This window comes from Vespa mandarinia, chromosome 8 (genome assembly GCF_050613455.1).
Source record: "Vespa mandarinia isolate Hongniang chromosome 8, ASM5061345v1, whole genome shotgun sequence".
Lineage (NCBI taxonomy): Eukaryota > Metazoa > Arthropoda > Insecta > Hymenoptera > Vespidae > Vespa > Vespa mandarinia.
In genome coordinates, this window is record NC_140817.1 from 1559446 (window position 1) to 1585859 (window position 26414).

Below are 26414 nucleotides of genomic sequence, written 5' to 3' on the forward strand. Positions count from 1 at the left end.
AATGTATAACACTTCATAAAATAAATTTTTTGAACATTACCACAGACTTAAAAATAATATAGTATAAAAAAATATATTATATATTTTTATTTAATATTGTAGGTAATTGGATAAATTTCATCTATAATTCATAAAAATAATTTAATTGCATTAAATTTGTACAAATTATTATTATCCTATCTAAAGTTACAAATTATTTATAAGTTCATCAAAAGTTGTAACAAACCATTTTGAATTTAATTTAACACTTTCTCTAATTACATTTCCTCCGAAACCTATAATTAAAATTTATATATCATAGTGTAAAAGAAAAAAATTATTGTAAATATTATAAATTATCATCGAATCGAACAACGTTTGTATAACAATTTTTATTATATTTTTTAAATTAAATATATATACCTATAAATGCATCTGCTGGAGGAGAAGCTTCTAAATCTGTTGCGCCATCTCCAACATGAACAATAGTTTCAAATCCTCTTTCTTCTTTCAGAAGACGAATAACTTCAGCTTTACCACCACTTTTTGATGTCAGTTCATTTTCGTCAAAACCCGCATAATCTCCTAAATATAAAATATATTCTTTATTCTTGTTTTTAATCCTCTTTTAATTATTATCTTTTAAGGAGAAATAATATACTAACCTGTAAAATAAAATTTAAGTCTATTTGCATAAATATTTTTGGATGGTATATTAAGTTGTTCTGCAACCGAACGTATTAAACAATGGAATCCTCCAGAAACAAGAAATACTTCTTTTTTATGTGAATGCAATGCTTTTACCAAATTTCTGTAATATTAATATATTATTAATAAATCTAATATATTGTATAACACTTTTATGTAATAATATTTTATAAAAATGTATTACTTTATTCCCGGAGTAAGCTGTGGAGGATGTACTTGTATAAATTCTTTAATCTGTGTTATACTAGGTCTTATAATACCTAATCTTACTGAAAGAGATTGTTGAAATGTCATATTTCCTTGCATTGCTTGCTTTGTTCTAGAATATTGTAAAAATAACATATTATAAATTATGAAATTGATCTGTTAAACATAATTAAATTTCATATCATTTTTTTCACAGATAATGCATTGAAAAAATTTTAAATATACTCACAATTCAGTAACTTGTTTGCCTTTGCCACAAAATTTGGCAAGTTCATCTATGCCCTCATCTTTGATGACAGTAGAGTCTACGTCAAAAGTTATTGCATCAGCAATTCTCCAAATAGTTTTTATTTTTTCTAAATTTGCCATGTGTGCTCCTATTATTTAAAAAATGTACGTAATAATCAAAACATATTATATAAAAACATTTATATAATGTTATTGTTCAATCATAATTTTATTAAGTAAACATTTCTTTTAATCAATCATATACATATATATTGATTGCAACAAAAACTTAACAACAAACTATTAATTTCGATTTATTAATCTAGCAACAGAATATATTTTTTCCATTTTACAAAGTTACGATAGATCCATTGGAGTTGAACAATATCACAATAATATTGCGTGAGAATGACGTGACGTGAATTAAAAATGCACATCATGTGACTTGTATATTTCCAAAAGAACATATATTATATATCAACTACAAATAAATATTAACTAATGATTAAAATATGTTACAAATTTATATTGCTATTTAAGATTTAGATTTAAAAGATTAAAAAAAAAAAATGGAAAATAAAAAATAATTATATATTATTTATGTCTAAACTGACAAATAATTCTCAACATATCGTATTATATGTACAAACACACACCTATATATGTATAGATATTTTTTAAATATACATATTATGCACATTAATCATACATTTTTTATCGATGAAGATAATTTCCAATGATAAGTAAAATCACATATGGGGATTTACATACTTCACATATCAGAAAAGATAAACGGTAATTGACTTCATCACACATACATATACACAAGTATATATATATACACTACGCACTCAGAACTTTACTTGTTATGTAAGTAGTGAAATCGGTCTACGGAAATTGATAATGAATCGTTAGAAAATAGTTTGAACAAAGATATTTCTTACAAAATGTTATATATCATTAAATGTATACGTATCTGTATACTAATCGTATATATTGTATACATATATATACATATATACAATTTATACACGTGTTAATTGTGTACACGTGTACCTCTTTTTGTTTGTTCAAAAAGTGCATATATGTGTATGTATATTGAAATGTACTTACATATTATTAATTATATCGGAAAACAATGAAAATAAAATATTAAAAAATATCTTTATAAATATTATTTAATATTTTTATTATATAAAAAATATTTGATCCACATGTAGATTTTTCTTAGACATATTTTTAATATTCAAAATTGCGATGAAAATAACCGATATGAACGTTTATGTGCCATAAAATTGCACTAATTGGAATGTAAAAGTTATGCAAACATAACGTAAAAATAAAAGTTATGAATGTATAGAGCAATGGTCTAATATCGAAATGGAATTGATTATATCGAAAAAATAATCGATAAATTGTGTGTGTCTATTTCGATTATTTAATGGTATATACGTATTATACGTATATAATGTCATACACGGAAGTATTTCATTAAAATTTAAAGGAAACAAATTATTATTATAAAAAAATTAACGAACTTGAAAAATAATAGAAGTAATAGGAAAGAAGTAATAGTGAAAGTAGTAAATAAAAAAGATCAATTTTTTTTTATTTGGAAAAAAAAAATTATCAATAAAAGTTCCATTATGTTACATTAATAGAAGTAAGACTAGTGCATGAATAAAGGAGATAATAAAAAAAAAAAAAAAAAAAAAAAAAAAGAAAAGAAAATTAATAATAACTTAATTATTTAATTTATATGTCAAATGAAATTATTTCTTTTGTTATAGGTACGTATATATAAATATATATGTGTGTGTATATCTTCTCTTAATATTAATAATTATTATGATATTTTATATTATTAGTATTGTTTAATTGTGTCTATTGGTTATACATACGGAACGAATTAGATTTGCTTCGGTCGTAACAAATAAAAAAATATTTTATTGTTTGACTTTATCAATGATATTTACATTGAATTGTTAAGCGCGTCTTTCGCATGATTGAATTTGGATAAATTATAACGAGTACTTACGTTTTATATCAAAACAGAAGTGTAACGGTGTGACAGTGTTATATGTGCAACTTCTTGTGGATAAGTGCTTTTATAGTTTTCGACTGTGATAAGAATGTACTACTACTTGTACAACCTTCTTCGGCAATGTAGCAATTTATAATACTTCACATTAGATGGCGCGAGTGAAACAATTACGACAATCGTTTCATTTTCGTACATATTTAGGATATAAGACTTCTTAAAAAGATAGTTTAAAGGAGATAACAAAAGATTGTTTTTTTTTTTTTTATATAATAACCTTCATTATTTCATATTCATTTCGGAAGAAATAAGTGTAATATATAATATATAAAGATATCAGACGGTTACGTTAAAGTAATAACGATAAGTGGAACAAATAGAATATCAATAGATTCCCGCCATTTTTTATATTAATCTGTATTTAATAAATATTAATATTTAATAATTCGTGAAGAAAATCATAGACACGTTTAACATATTTATAATATATCATCATTTTATCGTGCTCATAAATAAAATATAATTGTATTCAATTCAATAAGATACATTTTTAAAATAGGAGAATAGATGTAAACATGTAAAGATGATGAATTGTTTCGTGATGATATAAAGATTATAGAAATATTGATCAATTGTCAGAAAATAGAGATTTCTATGATCATGTTCGTAGATTAAACGAAGAAATAAGGAAAAATTCTGATAAACGCAAGAAGATATTTACGATTTGGTATTAATCAAAAAACCGAATGAGAGAAGTGAATCCAGAAGGTGGCAGAAGTAAAAATGAGTGCGGAGGTGGAGAGACAGCTGTCGCCCGCAGTTGGCAACGAGTCGTCCGCGTCGAATGTGGAGCGATTACGTAGATCGGTAAAATAATAGAACAGAATAGAGAATAGGATAAAATATAATAGGATAAAATATAATAGGAATAATAGGTGATCCTTCGAGACGCACTTCTTCTTCTTCTTCTTCTTCTTCTTTTTATCCCTGACTTCTCTCGTTCTTTCGTTCTTTTTTCTTTTCACGTAACTTTTTCTTTCATATTTTTTTTTTCTTATTTCCCTCTTTTTTTTTTCATATTTCTCTCATACTAATGGGATCGTGTGTAAAACTTTTAAGTTTCTTCCTTTTTTTCATAAGTCAAACCGTACGTACGCGTCACGAAGATTTACCTTGTCCTTTATCACTAACGGTACCCTTAGAAAAGGACAAGGTTCATAGATACGAGAATGGTTCTCTTTTTCACGAAGGTACTTTATATCCTACCAATTTATACTGGACCAATAACGATTCCGTACGTGGATGTATCTGCGAGCTACGGCCATGTCTGAGAAAATGCTGTCAAGACGGGGAGGTTCTCAGCGACGGCGAAACACCGAATTGTACAAAGTTACAAAATCACGACGTTCTTCCGGATTTACGATTAAAGAAAGACCAGTTGACATCTGAAATTCAAAATATACGAAGCATCGCCAATCATTTTGCTATTTTGCGTAATAAAATCTGTCATAATAATAAAACTTATATACTGGACCCGGAAAAGTACGAAGAGGATAAGATTACGATCGAAGCCAATGGTATTCTTAGAAACGAAGAAAATATTTATCCACAATGGATGTATTGTATTGATTGGGATCAATCTTTGAAGAAGATTATTGTTTTAATATGTTTTCAACAAGAAGAGGAATTACCATTACTTACCACTCAAATATATCCGATCATGACGATAGTGTCCATACCTTTTCTCATCATTACTTTTTTGGTTTACGCCATCATACCGGAACTTCGAAATATTTATGGAAAAACTCTTATGTGCTATGTTGCTTGTCTCACGATATCCTACTGTTTTCTCATCAATTCACAATTCAAGTATTTGCCTCGTAATATCTGCATACCCGTAGGTAAGAATTCTTCAACATTTATCGTATCATTGTTATTTAATTAATTATATGTTTATATATATGTTATTTTTTTTTTATATATATAAATATAATTGTTAAACTCCAATTTTATAATATTTTGAAATGATATGTTCTGATTATTCAAAAATTGGTACTCGTGTTCGCGATGGACGATGACGTAACAAAAAAATGGTCTTAAAATGTTTGCGAAATTTTAAGGAACATCCAATTCCTTGAATGACTAGTAGAATTTTATCGATTCAAACATTTCATTAAGAGATTACTTTTTACTTGTATCAAAATTCATATTTATAGCGAGCGTACTATATTAGGAATATCTAAATAAGTACGAGAAAATATCAAATGATGTAAAATTTTATATAAAATATCATTAATACTCGTACATATATATCTCTATTTTTGAACATATTGTGCAATCGTTATCACTCTTATGATTAACCTCACCATTACTGCAACGTTAACGATACTAACATGTGCTTATATGATTACGACAAATCTATCAATGATATCAGCAATTGCTCATATAATCAGAAAGATTTTACACGTGATGTTTTAGTTTAATTTGAAATTATAATAATATATGATTTATTTTATACGATAGATAATATATAGTTTTGATATTTTATTACATTTAAAATGAAAGATTTAAAATAAATGTTAGATACTTTTCTGGCTTCGGTATATCCTATTTACTTTTCTATATATATATAACTATTTCTAATTATTTCTGCACGAATTATTAAACATATTATTTATTTCTTCTCGTAATTTTCTTAATCAATTATATTTGAATAAAAATTTCAATGTGTTTAACGTGCATTTATCCGCATTAAATGTATTTAAATGTGCATCAATGTCGTCATCGTATTATCTTCCACATATAATCTGATCTTTAAATATCAGGGACACACAATTCTTTCATGGAAAAAACAATTGGGTAGAATAAGCTCGTAATTGATTGTATATATCTCTTTAATTAATCAACAAAGTCTTTCTACCTTCAATTACTTGAGAGAAATTGTAAACGTGATCGTGACTGTTTACGACCTTATTTTCCTTCTTATTAATGAATACAACCAACGAATCAAGACCGGAATTCCCAACGGCCGCTATCGGTCTGATAGAGTAAAAAGGGTGGTGCTGAGCAACATTTTTCTTATATTCAGTGTTGCTGCTGATTCATCGCTGACAACATCTCTTTTGGATGTGTTTTAAGAAAATAAAACATGGCACTCATCGACATTTTTGCGATAATTTTACTGATAGTTTTATTTCAAACAAATACGGTCGTAAGATCTTACACAAACTATTCGTATACGACGTCGGATACTGTGAATGAAGTGATTTCAATTAAGAATTTTAATCTTATCACGGATGGCAATATCAACGGAAATATAAAATTTGAGAAAGAGGATATAACAGAACCAACGAACTTTAATATATCAAATTTAATGGGTGATTAAATATATATTCTTCAAATATATTCAGCTGTCTGTATATATGTGTATATATATATATGTATATATGTATATATATAATATCGATGGGATTAAAAGAAAATACTTGTGATTATATTTATCTCATTATTGATAATTAAAATATCGTATGTCTTGTATTTTAAGAAAGCACAACGGACGAGGAAGCACTCATTCCAAGGCAAAATACGGAAGAAGATTATATTCGATATTGTGTTCCGGAAGGAAATTGTCTATCGTTTTGTTGTCCTCCTGGTTTCTACACTCTTCCGAAGAACAAGTGCGAAAGGATAAAAAATACATCGATATCTTTGCCACGAGTTTACGCGATGGATCTCTCACCGATGAATGTTACTACGAACGACAAGAATTTTCATTTCTTATATTGGAATCCTTGTATCGGAGCTGTGAAGACTCCCTTGAATCCTGCTATTTATCCAGAGGAACAATTCTTCCTTCTACAAAACGGTTCATTCTACTTGCCCTTTTCGGAAAAGGGCAAACAAATATTGAATCCAAGACAGTATTGTCTCTCCGTAATAAAATCCGTCGTCTTAAAAGAATACCTTGTTATCTATTGCGATAAGGAAGAAATAAAAGGAAAGTCAGTTATTCGTGGGATCCTCATTTCTCTCGGTATGATCGTATCGATACCATTCCTTCTAGCCACGTGGTTGGTTTACACGCTAATCAAGGAATTAAGGAATTTGCATGGATTCGTTCTACGTGCATACATCGCATCGTTGACCATATCATACACAATTCTATCGACAGTACAGATTGCGCCACAAGAATGGATCTCAAACGTGTGCTGTATTTTCCTTGGTAAACTCACGATCAATGTTATTACTTTTCTCACATTTCCCAGGGAAAATAATATCTACTTATTATATTAGAAATTAATCTCACTTAAATCTTTTTATCTGTAGTTATAAATTAATCTAACAAAAAATAAGTCATTCGTGAAAAATATTTGAAAAATATTAACTGATCGGCTTGAAATTGATAAAGATTCTTCGATACGTAATGCATGCCCATACTCGATATAAAATACGTAGTATAAAGATTAGATTAGAAAGAGTTCCCGAATCGCAAAATTGCGCCGGATGCTTTCGAAGGAACGTGATGGCTTTATCTTTAAGCGTTAGAGATTCTTCCAGGACGATAAGGCGTTTGCGGTTAAAAGGTTGTCGGAGGCTCGAACGAGTTGACGCATTGGATATGTCACAGAAATTCAATTGAAGATTACACGTTCGCGTAAGAATGGGCGGTGGTCGAAATATTAGCTTAGGAGTCGTTCTCGCGTACTCTTATTTTTTATTTTTGACGATCGAAATTTCATATTCGTCGAATTCATTTTTATCTTTCGATGATACCTTTGATAGAAATCTTTCAAGAACGAGTGTGATCGATTACTCTCATCGATGTTTTTCGTCTAGTGAAAACGTTGTTCCGTTTTGTTTACCCTTATGCTGTCACTGGAATTATATCCTGATAAATAGCACGTGTGTGATGGCGAACAAGACTGCCAAATTTCCGCCAGTTTACGATGCCGATAGCTTCGATTTAACCGATTTAGTTGTAGACCAAACTAACTTTCATTTCTTCGTAAGCGATCCCTGTAATGGAATCTCTAAAATGGAATCTAGCGGGTGTCTCATGGAAGATGATTTCTTACTTTTGCACAATGGTTCGATCTATATAATAAATCAAACTATAATTGATCCAGAGAATTATTGCTTTGGTATTTACAAACGGGATCAATACGAAGTGATAGAGTGTTGTTCATACGTTGACGAAGAAAGTATTAACAATAAGCTTGACATAATTTTTATTATTTGTCTAATAATATCGTTATTATTTCTGGTTATAACCTTTTTCATTTATTCTATAATACCAGAACTGAATAATACACATGGTCGTACTTTACGCGTTTATGTTAGTACTCTCTTTTTCGCTTACCTCTTTCTTGTGATAGTACAAACATCTTCGGAAGATATTATCTCGTCAACTTGGTGCATCATTATCGGTATCGTATCGTCAATCTGTCTTTTTCTATACTTTTATTATTCATAGTAATGAATTTGTTGATCGTTTCCATTCGAATAGATACATTTTTAATACTTTTGCATTCTGTTTCTATAAAAGAGTATATCTGAACAAAATTGGAGTTTACGTTTATCAATATTCACATTATATCAAATATTGTACATCGATAATGATAAAATCAATACGGCAGAATTATCATATTCATTTATTTTTTCCATTGATAAATTTATTCCAACGATCTATACAATAAAAAGATAATATACGAATATTCTTCTCTCTGTTTCAGCTTTCTTTATGTATTTCTTCTTTTTGGCAAGTTTTTACTGGTTGAACGTCATGTGTTTCGACATTTGGTGGACATTTGGGTAAGCGATCAGAGTTTCAACATATCTCAATATATTCCATCTATTATTATCTTAAATGAAAAATGGGTATTTTTAATAAAATCATTTTAATGAATCATTCATGGGTAGTCATATTATTACATGTTCGTAGCTTTCATATTAGCGGTGTGCTTAATATTAAATATTTAAAAGTGTTGTCTCGACGAATACGAATTTTCTATGCTGCGTGCTTTTTCAATAACATACATCAATGGGATCGTAGAAAATACATTTCGGTTATTCTGGTCTGTGTATATATTTGTGTGTGTATGTGTGTGTGCTCTCCATCCTTATGTCAATTATTCTCACAGCCGGCATCGACATTGGTATCGGCACCAACGCGGCGATGGTAAGAAATTTGATAATTGACAAACATCGGGAAGAAATTGTAGATGACGTAGGGGCGGATTAATATCCCGTGCGTGACTCCGAACATACACAAACTTACACGCGTGCTAAATGTCCACACGTTAATTTCGATCTGTCTGTAGATACAGTAAACGAGCACTTCGTGTATTAGGTGCTTTTAACGATAATAACTGGCGATCACGTGGGAGATAAATTCACGAAGTTCAATCAAAAATGACAGTAGTCTTTTCTCTTTATTATTTATTCTATGTTTTTTTTTATTTTTTTATTGGTGTTATTAATGTTTCATTAATTTCTTTTCTAATCGATCAAAAGTTTTTTTTAAATACAATAGTATGTTTCCCTTGTAAAAGTACTTGATCGATCGTTTTAGCCGTATTCTTTTTTTACCATTTGAAAGAAAACTTACAAGTGTTGATTAATTAATGTATATTTATTATACAGTATATATATATAGCATATGTAAGACAATTTAATGAAAACAATCGAGACACGAAAACAAAAAAAAACACAAAATTGTTTTCCAAGTAAAGGAATACTTTTTCACTGCTCTTGTTCCATGAGAGACGATTCTCTTGCCTATACAAACCAAACTGCTATATAAAACACAGCGGGTGTAGACCGAGGAAATTGCGGCGCTTAATCCAAACAAAATACAAAGAGACGAGTATCGTTTCGTTTCTCGAAATGTATTCGACGAAGGACGCAAGAAAAGTGGATATAAAACGAAAAAGTAAAGAAAAATGTAGGAAAGAACGAAGAAAGTAGCTTTAATAATGATCTCGTATCAATAATTTCTTTTCTATCTATGATTTTTAACAAAGTATACGCAAGAATTCAGAACCGATTAATTAGATTACATTTTTTTTTCTTTTTCTTAAGATTTAAACCTCTATCCTTAACAGAAACTAATCGTATAAAGAGGACATTTATTTCGTGCAATTAATTTTATCTCCGTAGAAGAATGAAAAAGCATTGATGTTCGTTAAATAGGGTGTTAACGAGCCATACTCGTTAACGTATGTACGTTACGTGTTAATCGCTCATTCGTTTAGCCAAGCCCTACAAACTCTCTATGTGTTGTAGGCTTTAATAATTTATCGTAAAAATAGTATATCTTTCATATTAGAATAAATACATATTATTTTAGTGTTACGTTTCCCAAATGGATATTTATGTAAATATTAACAACTCATAAAGGAACACAATATACAGCCAAATATTTGATGGCTTTCGTACATGATATCTTACATTTATATATATCCATAAGTGAATATTATGTATTGAATGAAATATTATCATTGTAAAGTGATCCATTCGTTCAGATTAATTAAACATTATCATAATTTCCCTGAGGTATTCTTTACTAACGTTTTTCATTTTTTTTTTATCATATATACCGAATATCATCATTAGACGCTTATATATATATATATATATATATATACACGTAAATATCTATATATCTATGTACGTAAATATATTTTTGTAGATAGTAAATAGGGAGAAAACGTATAAATCAAAAATTATCTCAAACAACGCAAATATGAAAATACAATTATATATTTATACATATATATAATCAACAATTATTTATATATTAATGAATATTATATATATTTTTCATTTATTTCAGAGGATTTCGAGCATTAAGAGGCAGTATGAAACAAAGAGATAGAAAGAAATTTATAATATATTCCATCTATGCTTGGGGAATGGCATTGTTGTTCACAGGTATATGCTTGATTATGGACTTTGCTCCTAACATACCAGAGAGTTCTATTCGACCACAATTGGGAGCGGAAAGATGCTGGTTTAAATGTAAATTTATTAATATCAATTTATATTTTAATTTATATTAATGCAAATTTATATTTTAATTATATATATATATATATATATATATATATATATATATATATATATAAAGAGAGAGAGAAATAAAAGCAATGTCAAATAATATTATTTCAGATAATACAGCGACGAATATATATTTTATTGGACCTATGACGATATCAGTTTTCTGTAATCTATGCCTATTTATCTCAACCGCTTTAAAAATTCAAAAACATAAAAGAGATACGGCTCATCATCTAAGAGGTAGTGAAAGTAGACGCCATGACGATAATAAGCAATGGTATGTATCGTATAATATGATTTTTTTGTAGTTTTTTCTTTTTTTTTTTTAAATAAGCAAAAGAGTTCATATTATATAAAGAAAATATTATTTTTATATACAAAAAATATATATATATGTTAATATAAAAATAATTAATCTCATTATTAATAACATTTTAAATAATATCGAGTGACTTTACTATATCATACTCGTGCGAATCATCGATATGGTATGGTTATCTTTTCATACTAACACCAAAAGCTTATTTTTAGACGTCGCTATAGGGCAAGCGACAAGAAGATGTTCCCATGCCATAGTTTATTTTCATTATTACGAAATCATTCGTAACAACAATGAGATTACCTCGATATTAAAGCATCGGAATTTCGTTAAATAATATTCATCAATAATATTTCACAAGTAATGATAATAGTAGTATCAATTTTGTTAAAAAAGCAAATTAAATAATATCTAATCCCATCGCCGATTCTAAACGACGAATTTGTTCTTTAATTTAAAATATCTGTTTAGACAAAAACACGCGAATATGAATATATACTAAATAAATAAATATATTATTTTTTATGATTACAGGTTCAATCTATACTTGAAGTTGTTCATCGTGATGGGTATCACTTGGTCAACGGAAATCATATCCACATTATGGAAAGAATCAGATAATTATATTTGGTATGTAACAGATGTGGTGAATACTTTACAGGGTTTGATCATTTTCATAACGCTCGTTTGCAAAGAAAAAATTAAACGTCTATTACTTAAAAGATTTGGATATAACGATAATAAATTTTTGTCGAGAAACTCTACTCGTAGCGTTTATCACAGCTCAGCATCTCGTACTACTTGTACAACATTAACTAGTTTACCTCTTCAAGATAAAGTCAATGCAAATATTCGACACGAAGCATTTGGCACGAGTAAAGAAAGTGCCGAAGAAAGCGACTGTCCTTAAAATACATAATAATATTATAAAAACAAATCAATGTGATGTACAAAATACATTCGTTAATGAGAACGTATGTTTTTGATGGATGATAGATGAAAAAAATAGCCGACAGGCTTAAAGAGATGAGAGATGATTTTTACTTCGAAAATAAGTTATTCTCTCTTTAAAATCATATACATTGACATACGGCTCTTCTTATTCTTTATTTCATTTTTCATTTTTCTTCGAAACCATTTATTTTTCTTTTATATTTCATAATTTCATTAATTTATAATAAATAATAGATATATCATGACATTAGAATAAAGGAGATGGAATCCGTGAAGAATTAAACTACAACTAATATTAAAAAAACTGAATATTACAAAAATTCATTTCTTTTAATATTAGTTGAACAAACAATTTTTTAAATAAAAAATTATTAATAAACTATGCAGGACATAGTGATCGATCTATTATTATTGTTATTGAATTTAATGGCAAAGACACATTTCACTTGTGAAATTTATATGACATTCTGGTATCTCATTTTACAGATTTCGTACACTTGAATAAAGATATATATCTAAAGTGTATCATTCTCTATTATATATTTTGAATCTCTAAATATTTATTACTATTAAATAAATGTGATGCCATTAGTGCTTTTAAAATATTCCATAACAAATTATCTAATTATTCTCGCAAAATTCCTGTAACGTAGAAAACGTATAATTCGTTTTTGCTAAACGTTGAATCTATATAGTCTATAAAAATTAAAATTATAATAGAATATGGTAGTTAAAAATTATATATTGTAAGAAGTATGTACTTATACTTTTAATGAAAATAGTCACAAATTTTTCATAAGTAGGTTTCATAAAAGAATAATATATATTATATATATATTTTATATATCCATTATTATCATATCAGCTTCCATATTATCTTTTACACGAGTTTACGTCATTGATGAAATATAAAATATGTGTTTATATTATAAAACATCTCTGTTCATACAATTGTCATGTTTATACATTTATTTTAAATATTTATGAAGTAATAAAAGTACATTTTCTTTCTCTTTATCTTTTAAAGTTCGCGGAATAGCTTATTTGTTTTTTATATAAGAAAAAATTTTGTACAATTTTTTTTAAATATATACTACTTATACTAACTATGATATTGTTGAATTTATCTCTTATCTCTACATTCTTAATTTATTCTATGAAGTGGTAGTACATTCATAAGTATAAATGAAAAATATTTGAAAAAATATATGAGATACTAATTCATTCATTTAACTTGAAAAATCTATTATGGCATTTTACAATTGAATGATTGTGTCTACAACAAAAGAGCGAAACAATATTATCGATTAACATTTTCAACAAGCGAAGTAAAAAAAGAAAGATATTATTTGAGGAAAAGTATTTATTTTAAGCGAACATGTCCTCGCGATCCGCTCCAACACCATCTCCATCTTCCAGACTAGAAAAGTTTAGAAAATGTGCTGGCCGATGGACTTCGTGATAAAATTCTTTTGGATTAGCTAATTGTAACTCATATTTCGTATTTGGATTATGTCTTACACCTAAAAAAATATATTTCGTTTCAATAATTTTATTCAGAAAATTTATAGCTTCTTTATATAAAGAAAAAGATTGATAATTTACCCATGAAATTATAATTCCAAGATCCCTGATTAGGTACCATAAAGAAACCAAGAAATCTATCAGAAAGAAGCATTTGTACTTTCTCATAATGACTTGGAAGATATCCTTTAGGATTATTTCCTTTATCGGTATTCTGTTTACCCCATTCGAATCCACTGGAATAAAAATATTATTTATATACGATTAAATACGATTATAAACAAAGCGTAATGTTTAATACCTTGGAGTTAGTTTATATGCTGTCAAAGAACAAGAGCCTGGTGTAAAGCTACATGTAATGACAATGGTTTTTTCTCCATCCCAAATCGGATTATCCGCCATGATTCGTGCATGCGTCGAGATGTCCTATTAGAAGGTAAAGCAAATAAAACGTTATTAATAAATCAGTATAATGTATTAAATATATGATGTAATAAATATATAAATACCTGAGGCGATAATTGCGGCAATTCATTGGGTTGTGTATGTATCCATCCTAATGGCTCCATTTCTTTAAGGTATTGATGATTTGGTAATGCATTTGGTAAATGTACTGTTTGATGTGTGCCCCATTGTGGAGCCATTACTATACACCTAATTTCTTTTACTTGAGGATTATCCGGTGGACTAATCCCATATAGGTACCCAGCAATTTGTGCTCGTAAATCAGATATAGTGACGAATTTTTTCAGTACATTCTTTGGTAAAATATACGTGTAACCAGTTTCTTTAATATCATCGGAAGATACATATATATGATTCGTTCTAAGATGTAAATTCGTAGCGGATATTGCTCTTACACGCCACTCTGTTTTAGAACTAAACGTCTGAGTTTCATAATTGGATGTAGTCGCAGTGATAATCTCGTCACCGTGTTTATTAACTGTTCTAGTAGTAGTTGCTGTGAGCTGAGATTGCTCTTTTGTTTGTTTTTCAATTTCTGCGATTTGTTGCCGTTGCGCAGAGGGTGCACTGATTTCCATACCTAGAATAATATCTCGAATTTCAGATTGAGTTAGAGATGCAACATTGACATTGTTCTTTTTTCCATAATCGGCTAAAATCAAATCCTTCAATTGCACCTCTACTTTGATCCATTCGTCATCAGTTAAAGACGGCCATATGTGATGAGGTTCTGTTATAGTTGTTTTATCTGGCTTAAGTACAACCTTAGTACGTTCTGTATTAACGTGTAATGCTCGAAGAATGAGAATTAAACGTGAGAATGCTGTATAAGATGAAATTGTTTTCAACCAATCGTCATAGAGATTGAAGAGAACCATTTGTGGTTCAGTCGCCTTTAGAATAAGATCACCAAATTTTTCAACCTTTAAACAGGCCTGGAAAGGTAACTGAAGTTCTGATCCTTTGATTACTATATTGGGAAAATCTAGTAAATGCACCTCAAGAGGATCCAGCATTCCTTTTCTCGTTACGATAATTTGCTTCGGTTGTTCTTCTACGGGTAATGAACGAATAAGAGCTGCAACTTCTTCAGCAGTCTTCCATTTTGCTAATTGTCCTAAACGCTTCTGTCCAGCCCACACAGAAGTGTGAATAATCTTTAGGAACAACTGACCAGTACGTGGATTAAATATGAAAATCGCACCATTTATTGGTTTTGTAGTCAGATTACCTTCAAAAGTTTTATGAATTGTTACACGATATACGTTAGTGTCATCAACGAACCAAATAATTTGATTTGAAAATAATTCTCCATAATTTTGAGAAGAAAGATATGGTTCAGTAGGTTCTGATGAATATAATTGCAGAGCTTTTCTAATACGCTCTCGCAATACGTATAACGCCGGGTTTGCCTTCATTATCTTCGCCATAGCTTGCTGTATAAGTGGCTTACATCCTGGGAACCAGTTACCATATGCACTATGAAGATTATAAGCTAAATCGATAGCTATTAAAAGTCCCGTTGGGGATGGATAAATGGACATATTATCTGTTGTATAATCTAAAAATTTAGCTCTTGCATATCTTTCTATATCGTGAGAATCATAATCACCCCATCGCAATTGAACGTCTATCCAATATTTTTGAGTTGTTGTGTTATCCATAAGATCCTTAGAGTCTGCTAGTAAAGAAGGTCTTGAAACATTCCATTTGTATGCTGAAAAAAGTAGAATGTCAGCACAAGAAGAATTCATTTTATATGATTTTCTTGGATGTATAGTTTCTTTTTGTACAGTCTCAATTTCTAGAGCATCTAATTCTTGATCAAACACTTGACAAAGATCCATGACAATTGACTCATGCACTTTCTGCCACAAGTGAGCACGGAAAATTTGAATGAGAGATATCTTCAATGTTGGTATTTTACCATGCATAAATATTCCTGTGAGATCTAATTGTACTTGGAAACCTACATAAACATTTGCTCTGTTTATAGTGGGTGACCACCATAAAGTAAAACGACGATTCGGAATTTGATTCAAACCCGATCTTTGAGCATTTGTTAATTTTTTATATTTCATTGATTCTTCAAAGCCTGATGCTTTCTCCCAAAAAAGACCTTCCCATGTGGGGAAATAAGTTCCTTTAAAAAGTGTGTGCTCTAAAATACCCTCAACACCACCTAGAGCCTGAATCATATCTGTCCTATAATTATTCAAATTCCATAGTTTCCCATCGTGACGTTGGTGAGTCCACCAAAATGGATTTTGTTTAAGAACTTGATATTGCTTAAATTCCGTACGTATACGCCATCCTTTGTCATAAGCAAGCGTATGTCTATCCTTTTGAAACAAGGTATTTATTCTGGGTATACCCCGATCCCAACTATCTTCTAGATCTTCTAAAGTAAGTCGGCGATTCTGTGTATTTGCCTCCTGTCGCTTCAAGGCATATTCTGCCCAAACACGTTGTGAATCTATAAATTCTGATTCCCAAGGCTGAATATACCTGTATAGATTGGGAATCAATTGATCCTCATCGTGACTCATGCCAGATCTAAAATGCGTAATACCAACGTCAGTTTGTTTGGACCAACGTAAATCTGATTGAGGAATTAATACATGACCCATAGAAAGCATCCCAAGGCCACCCAATTCTTTGGGCGTATAGAATACTACTGGCGGAAATCTTGAAGGCATTTTTGAATTGAGACCAATTTTTATACGTGTCTGAATTTTATTTTCACATTTTACCAATAAATCCAACAGTTCTTGGGTATTGACTACTGCCTCACGGAAATATGTCATTAATCCTATTAAAGCCGTATTCCATTTATTAACAATTTTCGTAAATGTCGTAGAACCAGAAGCCATCAATATTTGTCTGACTCTATTATGAAATCTTTGTAAACTTTCATCGTCTACTCTTAAGAAACATTGAGCAGTTCTTTCTTTTGTAATTTCATTTTGCAAATTCCATACTCCATCTCTATGTGTAAATTCTTCGTGGGTTGTTCTGCATTTTGGTAAAATCCTACATTCAAATCCACTCATGTTGAATAACAGATTTGGATTGTCTTTACTATAAACACTAACAAAACTATTTTCCCATTGTATAGTAGTTGTAGAACGAGGTAATCGATTTTTAATATCCCAAAAAACAGCACGTCCTAAATTAACGTCATGCTTCATTAATCTCATACGTGCATCACGTGGCCAGCATTTTTTGTTATTATATCCAACAATGTTTTCATTATTTGGATCTGGATGTTCTGTCAGATATCTTTGTATCAAATCTCTTGCTTCGTCAGCAGAAAATCGAAGGAATAAATGTATTCTGTCTACATATCTGCAATATAATCTAATTGGATGTGCTGTTTCAGATGCCACATCTTGAAAAGTTAAAAAATCATTTGGCATTTGTGGGGGACCAGCCATTTCACTAGCTCTTTGCAATCCAAGAACCAATAAATCAAGTACAAGTCCATAATATTGAGCAATAAATGATGCAAACTGCATACCCCTAATAATTCCATAACTGTTTATATGATTCATATCTTTGTAATTAATCACAACATTATTCTTTGCGGTCATATAATCAGCAATATTATGATCAACGATTAAACGAAGAAGTCTGTTTAACAAAGTAAGATCGATTTTTTCATAGAGCTTTTCAAATTTGGATTCTAATAATACATTGCATTCTCCTTCACTAACATCCCAAACATCTTGTAAATTGTTGATACCTTGACACCACTTGTAAACTAAAAGGGGTGGAGGTTCTGTGTCAGATGGCTTTACCCATGGTGGAAATAATCTTCGTTTATCTGCTTCATACCATAAATATTGATCTAAGTAAGCATCGGTTATTTTTTCAAGAGGTTCCACGTCATAAACTGGAATCAAATGACTATAAAGATCCATGAATTCTATACCCACTTCTTTAAAGTTTCTTTGGGTTAAAAGATGTCGTTTAATTCTGGATAGAGCTTCGTGTGGATTATCGTATGCTTGTTCGATTAATCCAAGCTCTTCGCGTTGGCTTTGATTCAATCTAGATTTAACGCTATAAGCTTCTTTCAAACGTTCTAACGCCAATATCAACAATTTTGTATCGTGTTTATATGAAAGTGGTGGAAAAGGTATTGGAGCAAATCTTCTAGATTCTAACCAATGTACAGTGGTAGTGTATATAGCTACTGCTTCTTCTGGAGTAATATACGGCCCATCTTTTAGATAATTATGCTGGCGTTCTTGTTCTGCTTTTAAATAAAGTCGAGTAAGGCGACCTAAATTTTTCTTACATACTGTCTTATCCACAGTAGCACCACGTCTGATACGTTCTCGATTATAATGAGCAGTATTAGTCCACCAGTCAGCTTTCATCTTAACATAACGTAATATCATATTTTCTATTGGAATAGGTAATCCAGGGACTTTCCATGGTATATTAGCCTTCCAACATCTCCATGCTTCGCTAAGATGTTGAAGAATCGTACGAGCTTTATTTTGTTTAATACCTTCAGGCATCATGTCTACAATATCATGCATTACAGATGCTCTCAATTCAAGATCGAAATGTGATTCTACTCTTTGTTTGGTTACAGTTTTAGCAACTCCTTTAGAATGACGTCCTTCAAATTGCCTGGATAACAAATTACCCAACCATCTTTCTAACAATGGTGTAATACCTCTCATAAAGAAAAGCCATACTCTCCAGCCAGGTGCCCAAAATCCACAGCCAGGTCCTTTTCCAACTGGACCAGTATTAAATCGATAATATATTAAATGTTTTAAATCTTTGCACATTCTTATTTGTCTCATTAGTTTATACTTATATCGATACATGCCAGTAAGTTGACCAACGTGAGCAAAAATATACTGTAATCCATCTGCCAGTTGAAATGCATCGACGTTATTTAAGCGATACTGTACGTGCGAATCAATAATTAATTTTGTCAAACGAAGAATTTCTCTACATAGATGAAAAGCATTCCCAAATCGAGACTTCTTTCTTTCCTTCGTCGTAAGTGTTTTAACAGGTTTTAGATTGAAATTATAATCCAAATGAAGATAATTTAAATTCTTTCTATGTATGAGTAAATTCAACATATTATAGCCTTGCCGACACACTTGCAATCCTGCTTCAACCCAATCTATAGTTGTAGTTTGAAAGAACTTGGTTGATTTGAATGATCGGAATAAGTAACGTTTCTTTTGAGGCTTTGGTGGTCTATGCTTCAGTGCATTTAATACAAAGTATTTAAGTAACTTTTGATAACTAACTCGTACTTTAACAGGTTGTCCTGGAGGACAGTGCTCTCTATACCATGATTTTACCAAAGGAATATCAATTGCTCTCCTTGTTCTTCCAGAACGTGTATTAAATGGTCTTGGTGCCCACAAAAGTGCTATACCATTAGCTGTATTATCTGTATAAAGTGGTGTTTCTTGTAGAAAAGGCTGGACTTCATCATCTAAGACAAAATCTTCATCATCTTCAATTTGTGGTTCCATTGTCTATAAGTAATAATAATTTATATTTACTTTTCTATTATTATAATTTGAATAAAAAATTGTAGATCGATTCATTTATTGATGATTAATTATTATGATTACAATCTTTTAAATCCTAACAATTTACCTTTAATGAATTCCTATGTGAAATTGGATTAATCAAAGGATCAAAATAAAATGCTGGTAAATCTGGATCCTCTGTCTTTATGTATACAACATTTGGTGCATGATACCTATAAATTGTTAAGAAAATTAAAAAAACATAAAATACACATTATTAATTAGAAATATAAAATTAATCTACTATAAAGATAAAATAAAACATATGTTATGTAGGTGGTCTCAGCAGTTCTCTTTTAATTTTTATAAAGAGTACGAATAACAACCATCTTTTTTTTGCTATACCACACTGCTAGTTAGACTATAATGGACTACTTAGTAAGTCTAAAAACTAGTGTGGAAATATCTTTGTACACACAACTATTATATTATATTAATTATGGTATAACAAGTCTTTCTCATTTACCATGAAAGATGTACAAAATGTGGCATATTATTATATAAATAGGGAAATGCAATACGATATTCCGTCCTAATAGGCTGTCTAATAATAATTTTGTTTATATCATTGAATTCATTCCAGTCTTCATCAGCAGCATTTGAATCTTTTACAAGAGGCTCAAACTTTGGTCCTCCTGGTATTGCCATATTTAATGCTTTTGCAGTAAAGAATGATTTTGGATCAAATAAATAAAAGAAATTTTGATCGACCAAATCAGTTAAGAGTTGATTTGCTAATCGATACAATGTTGCCATTTGAGGAAGAGTCAAATTCCATCTTCTATATGTAGATCCATTAACATGCCTGTAATAATTTTAAATATTAAAAATATATTTATACTATTTAAAAAAAATATTATTTATGCATGATATATATTTATCAGCATAGCGTTTTGTCCAGTGATACATTTTTGCAGTATGTCTCGGACACAACTACAAAAATAATCATCTGTCAACTCACATATATAGTTGATTTCAGGACCCCTACGCGATTCATCATATAATGTTAAACATATAATTTTAAATATAATACTATATTATACAAAACTAGATAGGCTTTTCAATATTTTTCAATATTCAGTATTATAAATTTATATACCTGGTTCCAACCAATGGATTGTGTTCATAGAACCATGCTGCAACAGATTCGTCTTCTTCTGAGTCAAGTTCAATTTGAATAGCTTCTAATGGTTCAACATCTAAAACATTATCAGCATAATCTAATGGAGGTTCCTCATCATCAAATGGTGGAAATCTCATCCTTTTGAAATGTCTACGATCTCTTTTTTCACGTCGCATCATAATCCACATTGTTCTAATTTTCCCAAATGATTAATATAAAATATATATTATTAATATTATGATTTTAAAAAACATTTATATATATATATGCACTATGTAATAAACATAAAAAAAAAGATTTATATTATTAGAATAACTGACCCCCATTGTGCTATATAAACAGGCTCAATAACCCATGGAATTTCATTAACAAATGTAATAGCTCCAGTTATATGGTATAAAACCTTTACATCTCTTATTTGTTCCCAAGGCATTGGCATATTTTCTAGCAATTTCATTACTGCATGTGGCATATATTTTAATGCACTATAATTAAACAAGTAATGTTCATAAATTAAAATTTTCCAAATACAACTAACATTCTTTAATAAATCTTACCCTAAATATACACGTTTATCATGTCTATATTTACGACTACTCATATCACCATGATCCCTTATAATTTTACGAATATGTTCAGGAGGCATATCTTCCTTTTGAGCATCAACAAATCCAAATTTTCTTTTTTCGGCAAATCGTTTGGACTGTAATTGTTGCCATTTTTGTGCTAAAATTACATATATATATATATATGTTACTTTTTCGCAGAAATAAAATTTACATATATACTACCTTTTTCTTGTAATTTATCTTCTGATAATACTTCTGGTTGTTTTGGCATTTGAGGAAGTGGTGGGCCAGCTATAGCTTGCATATGAGCATGATGTGCAGCTTGAGCATGTGCCGCTGCTTGTGCATGAGCTTGTGCTACAGCTAGCTGAGCATGAGCTTGTTGTTGGACCATCATGGTAGCCCATGGATTTGGTCCTAGTAAATATGGTGGTATAGACATTATTATATGATGACCTGTAAAAAAAGACATATTGAAAAGTATATACTTTATATTTATTATATATAATAATACCGAATATTTCATTTTTAAATAATAATCCCACATTATGTTCTAATACTAACAATAAGAGAATAACTATATCTATAAACATACTTATATTATTGACTATATCAATAACCATACTTATATTATTTTTTTAAAGTAACCATTTTTATCTCTTACCGAAATTCTTATATTTTCTGAAAATTGATAATTAATAATTGCTAATATATACGATAACAATATAATGTTTTTTTCTTTAAACTTAACATTTCAACTATAATAAAAATGTCACCGAATGTTAGATTAATATACGACTTCACAAAAATATTAATACCGACGCTAAAATTGGAGGCAAGTATTTCTTGGTCCAAGCTTTATAGAACTTCGATGTTATAAGTTTCGAGGAAAGTTTAATACTTTCGTGATAGGAAGCTATGGTCTAGAATTTAACGCCATCTGATTTGAAGTTAGCATCTATTGCAACAAGCAACGCAAAAAGTTCTACGAGATGGCGCCAATAAAACATGTTCCTTTCCAAAAAGAACATAGTTCATTTTCAAAAAGAAAATAGGTTAAAACGTTTTCTTTAATTCTCCAGAATTTTATATTTAAGTTGTTGAATTAATTATGTCAGTTAATAAATGACAATTTTATATTTATTGCACTCATGTAATACAATAAGATAAAACATGAAGTAATAACAAATTTTTATTTAATTAAAATATGACTTATTAAATGACAAGTATTAAATGTTTGTTAATTATTCTTTGATTTTAGGATTAGCGTTGACGGCTTAATTGTTTATTTTCCATACGATTATATATATCCAGAACAATATGCGTATATGCTTGAACTTAAGCGTGGCCTGGATGCAAAAGTATATACATAAGTTCTTATATTTTATTACTTTCACTTTTCTTCTTTATTATAACATATTATATAAATAAATAAATTAGATAAAGAAAATTTCTATTAAAGTGCGTAATTCGATTTTCATTATCTTAGGGTCACTGTCTTTTGGAAATGCCATCGGGAACTGGCAAAACAATAACATTATTGTCTTTAATTGTTGCATATATGCTGGAACATCCTCTAGATGTTACAAAGTTAATATATTGCTCCAGAACTGTACCAGAAATAGAGAAAGTTATAGAAGAATTGAAAAAACTTATTAATTACTATGAAAAAGAATTGAAGAGTAAACCAAAAATAGTAGGATTAGTTCTTAGTTCAAGGAAAAATATGTGTATTCATCCTGAAGTAATTATAAAATAATAATATAAATATCGTGTAATATTGAAGTTGTATTTTAAAAAAGAAGGTTTTTAGCTAATTTTAATATGCAATTAAAGGTAAGCAGGGAACGAGAAGGAAAAGTGGTTGATTCACGATGTCATTCTCTTACTGCATCATATGTTCGTGATAGGCATAATTATGATGAATCTACACCAATTTGTAGTTTCTATGAAGGATTTGATATGGAAGGTAGAAGTCAAATTATACCTTCTGGTATATATTCTCTTGATGATCTAAAAGATTATGGTAAAGATCGTAATTGGTGTCCATACTTTCTTGCACGTTTTATGGTAAATAATTATTTATATAGACATCTTTTTTTTATTATTATTTCTATCAATAAAACTTTTTATAATGTTTGTTTTGTACAGATTTTACAAGCTCAAATTGTAGTATATAGTTATCACTATTTACTTGATCCAAAAATAGCTGAAACTGTTTCTAAAGAATTAAGTAGAAGTTCTGTAGTCGTATTTGATGAGGCCCATAACATTGGTATGTAATATTTATTTTTTAAACATGCATAAGAATTATAACACCGTGTTTAATTTGTCAGATAATGTTTGTATTGATTCGATGAGCGTTAAAATAAATAGAAGACTCATGGAAAAAAGTTCTGCTAATGTTCAGCTTTTAGAAAAAACTGTTGCAGAGTAAGTGACTTATTATTAAACGTTTATTATTGGAGTATATATGATTTTTAATAATTTAGAAGATTTTATTTTTCTATGCATACATTTTAGAATGAGAGAAGATGATGTTAACAAACTAAAAGAAGAATATGAAAGATTAGTTGAAGGATTAAAAGATGCTCAAGTACAAAGAGAAACTGACATTATTTTATCAAATCCTATATTACCTGATGAAGTTCTTCAAGGTAAATTGTCATGTATAATATTTGATTGTTTTTTTATCTATAATTTTCTTTTCGTTATATTTTTACAGAAGCTGTTCCTGGGAATATAAGGAACGCAGAACATTTTGTTAATTTCTTGAAGCGATTTATAGAATACTTAAAAACACGTTTACGAGTGCAACATGTTGTACAAGAATCTCCAGCAGCATTTTTGAGAGATATTCAAACAAAAGTTTCTATAGAACGAAAACCTTTACGATTTTGTGCTGAACGTTTAGCATCACTTTTGAGAACTATAGAAATAACAGATCTAACAGATTTCTCCCCGCTTACTTTAATAACACATTTGGCTACATTAGTTTCCACATACACAAAAGGATTTACAATTATAGTAGAACCATTTGATGATAAAACACCTACAGTTTTGAATCCAGTATTACATTTTAGTTGTTTAGATTCATCCATAGCAATGAAGCCAGTATTTGAAAGATTTCAATCAGTAATTATTACCTCTGGAACGTTATCACCTTTGGATATGTACCCAAAAATATTAGATTTTCATCCAGTAATAATGTCTTCATTTACAATGACATTAGCTCGACCATGTCTCCTTCCAATGGTAATAGCTTTAATGATTATATCTTAATATTATTTTATTTTATATTATCATATTTATATTATTTTATTCTTCATAAAATAGATTGTAGCAAAAGGTAATGATCAAGTAGCAATTTCATCAAAATATGAAACAAGAGAGGATGTTGCTGTTATCAGAAATTATGGTCAACTTTTGGTTGAATTTGCTGCTACCGTTCCTGATGGCTTAGTTTGCTTTTTCACTTCATATTTATACATGGAATCTGTTGTAGCTGCTTGGTACGTTTTAGTTTACTTTAAAAAAAAAAAAAAAGGAAAAAAACTATTATATTATCTAATATTTATCAAAATTTTGTTCAAAAACAAATTTTTTATTTAAGGTATGATCAAGGAGTAGTAGATCAACTTCAGAGACATAAATTGCTATTCATTGAAACTCAGGATTCAGCGGAAACTAGTTTAGCTCTTTTGAATTACATAAAAGCTTGTGAAAATGGTCGAGGTGCTATTTTGCTTTCAGTAGCTCGTGGAAAAGTATCAGAAGGTGTTGATTTTGATCATCACTTAGGTAGAGCTGTTTTAATGTTTGGTATACCCTATGTGTATACACAATCAAGAATTTTAAAAGCACGTTTAGAATATTTGCGTGACCAATTCCAAGTAAGTAAATAAGTTTTTAAATTTTCTAATAATTTTTAATTTAAATTGCAATTTTTTTTTAAAGATAAGAGAAAATGATTTCTTGACCTTTGATGCTATGAGACATGCAGCACAGTGTGTTGGACGTGCCATCAGAGGTAAAACTGACTATGGTATTATGGTATTTGCAGATAAGGTAAATTATATAATGTTTATAAATGTTTATGTACATGTAAAACAAATTTATATTTTACTTTATTTATATAAATTATGTGTAGAGGTTTTCCAGGGCTGACAAACGAAGTAAATTACCAAAATGGATACAAGAACATCTGTCAGATGGTTTATGTAATTTATCTACTGAAGAGGCTGTACAAGTAATATGATTGAACCATACATTGCAACTATGATTAACTTTTTCGGTTTTTTATTATTTTACTTATTTTTAGATTAGTAAACGATGGTTAAGACAAATGGCTCAACCATTTACACGTGAAAATCAATTAGGACTGTCACTCTTAACAAGAGAACAATTGGAAAAGGAAGAAACTAGTAAAATCGAACAAAAAGCACAGCAGAATTAAATTTTTTATAAATAATATCCTTAGTAAAAAGATTCCATATGTTTGTGTCATTTGGGATAAATATTTTTATTCGTAACATGTAAAGATATCTATATATAATTTTGTACTGTGATTGTGTTTAATATTAATATAAAATATTATAAATCCATTTGCATCAATTATTTATGATTAAAAAGGAACTATTTTTGCTAAGTTAGTAAGCAATGT

At 29.4% G+C, this 26414-nt stretch overlaps 4 protein-coding genes across 14 annotated transcripts; 2 read left to right on the top strand and 2 right to left on the bottom strand.

Annotated features, from left to right (window-relative positions):
• Positions 1 to 124: 124 nt before the first annotated feature.
• aay (phosphoserine phosphatase) lies at positions 125 to 3297 on the bottom strand. 6 transcript variants are annotated; one of them, XM_035887600.2, is made up of 6 exons: positions 3161 to 3297; positions 1124 to 1271; positions 872 to 1006; positions 645 to 790; positions 403 to 564; positions 125 to 275 (listed from the first exon to the last, which is right to left on the bottom strand). In XM_035887600.2, the coding sequence occupies exons 2-6, from the start codon at positions 1261 to 1263 to the stop codon at positions 187 to 189; spliced, it is 672 nt and encodes a 223-aa protein (XP_035743493.1). In that variant the 5' UTR covers positions 1264 to 1271; positions 3161 to 3297; the 3' UTR covers positions 125 to 186. The 6 variants fall into 6 exon arrangements, with proteins under 6 accessions (XP_035743493.1, XP_035743497.1, XP_085514805.1 ...); XM_035887604.2 differs by lacking the exon at positions 3161 to 3297 and adding an exon at positions 3024 to 3154; XM_085658679.1 differs by lacking the exon at positions 3161 to 3297 and adding an exon at positions 2236 to 2257.
• Positions 3298 to 4256: 959 nt separating this feature from the next.
• On the top strand, positions 4257 to 13107 carry LOC118451237 (G protein-coupled receptor Mth2). 5 transcript variants are annotated; one of them, XM_085658675.1, is made up of 7 exons: positions 4948 to 5064; positions 6252 to 6540; positions 6708 to 7385; positions 8896 to 8974; positions 10998 to 11182; positions 11333 to 11498; positions 12075 to 13063. In XM_085658675.1, the coding sequence occupies exons 2-7, from the start codon at positions 6312 to 6314 to the stop codon at positions 12448 to 12450; spliced, it is 1713 nt and encodes a 570-aa protein (XP_085514801.1). In that variant the 5' UTR covers positions 4948 to 5064; positions 6252 to 6311; the 3' UTR covers positions 12451 to 13063. The 5 variants fall into 5 exon arrangements, with proteins under 5 accessions (XP_035743490.2, XP_035743492.2, XP_085514801.1 ...); XM_035887597.2 differs by lacking the exon at positions 6252 to 6540 and having other exon boundaries at positions 4257 to 5064; positions 12075 to 13107; XM_085658676.1 differs by lacking the exon at positions 4948 to 5064 and having other exon boundaries at positions 5938 to 6540.
• A 675-nt stretch (positions 13108 to 13782) lies between these two features.
• On the bottom strand, positions 13783 to 22660 carry Prp8 (pre-mRNA processing factor 8). Of its 2 annotated transcripts, none has more exons than XM_035887199.2 (11): positions 22416 to 22660; positions 21974 to 22207; positions 21740 to 21908; positions 21503 to 21667; positions 21159 to 21374; positions 20526 to 20864; positions 20127 to 20232; positions 14528 to 20002; positions 14320 to 14444; positions 14100 to 14254; positions 13783 to 14017 (listed from the first exon to the last, which is right to left on the bottom strand). In XM_035887199.2, the coding sequence occupies exons 2-11, from the start codon at positions 22191 to 22193 to the stop codon at positions 13863 to 13865; spliced, it is 7125 nt and encodes a 2374-aa protein (XP_035743092.1). In that variant the 5' UTR covers positions 22194 to 22207; positions 22416 to 22660; the 3' UTR covers positions 13783 to 13862. The 2 variants fall into 2 exon arrangements, with proteins under 2 accessions (XP_035743092.1, XP_085514766.1); XM_085658640.1 differs by having other exon boundaries at positions 22570 to 22588.
• An 85-nt stretch (positions 22661 to 22745) lies between these two features.
• Xpd (general transcription and DNA repair factor IIH helicase subunit XPD) lies at positions 22746 to 26355 on the top strand. Its single transcript, XM_035887201.2, has 13 exons — positions 22746 to 22929; positions 23013 to 23112; positions 23241 to 23495; positions 23588 to 23821; positions 23903 to 24026; positions 24088 to 24184; positions 24275 to 24408; positions 24477 to 25006; positions 25088 to 25263; positions 25365 to 25644; positions 25709 to 25819; positions 25902 to 26000; positions 26073 to 26355. The coding sequence occupies exons 1-13, from the start codon at positions 22925 to 22927 to the stop codon at positions 26205 to 26207; spliced, it is 2280 nt and encodes a 759-aa protein (XP_035743094.1). The 5' UTR covers positions 22746 to 22924; the 3' UTR covers positions 26208 to 26355.
• Positions 26356 to 26414: the final 59 nt, after the last annotated feature.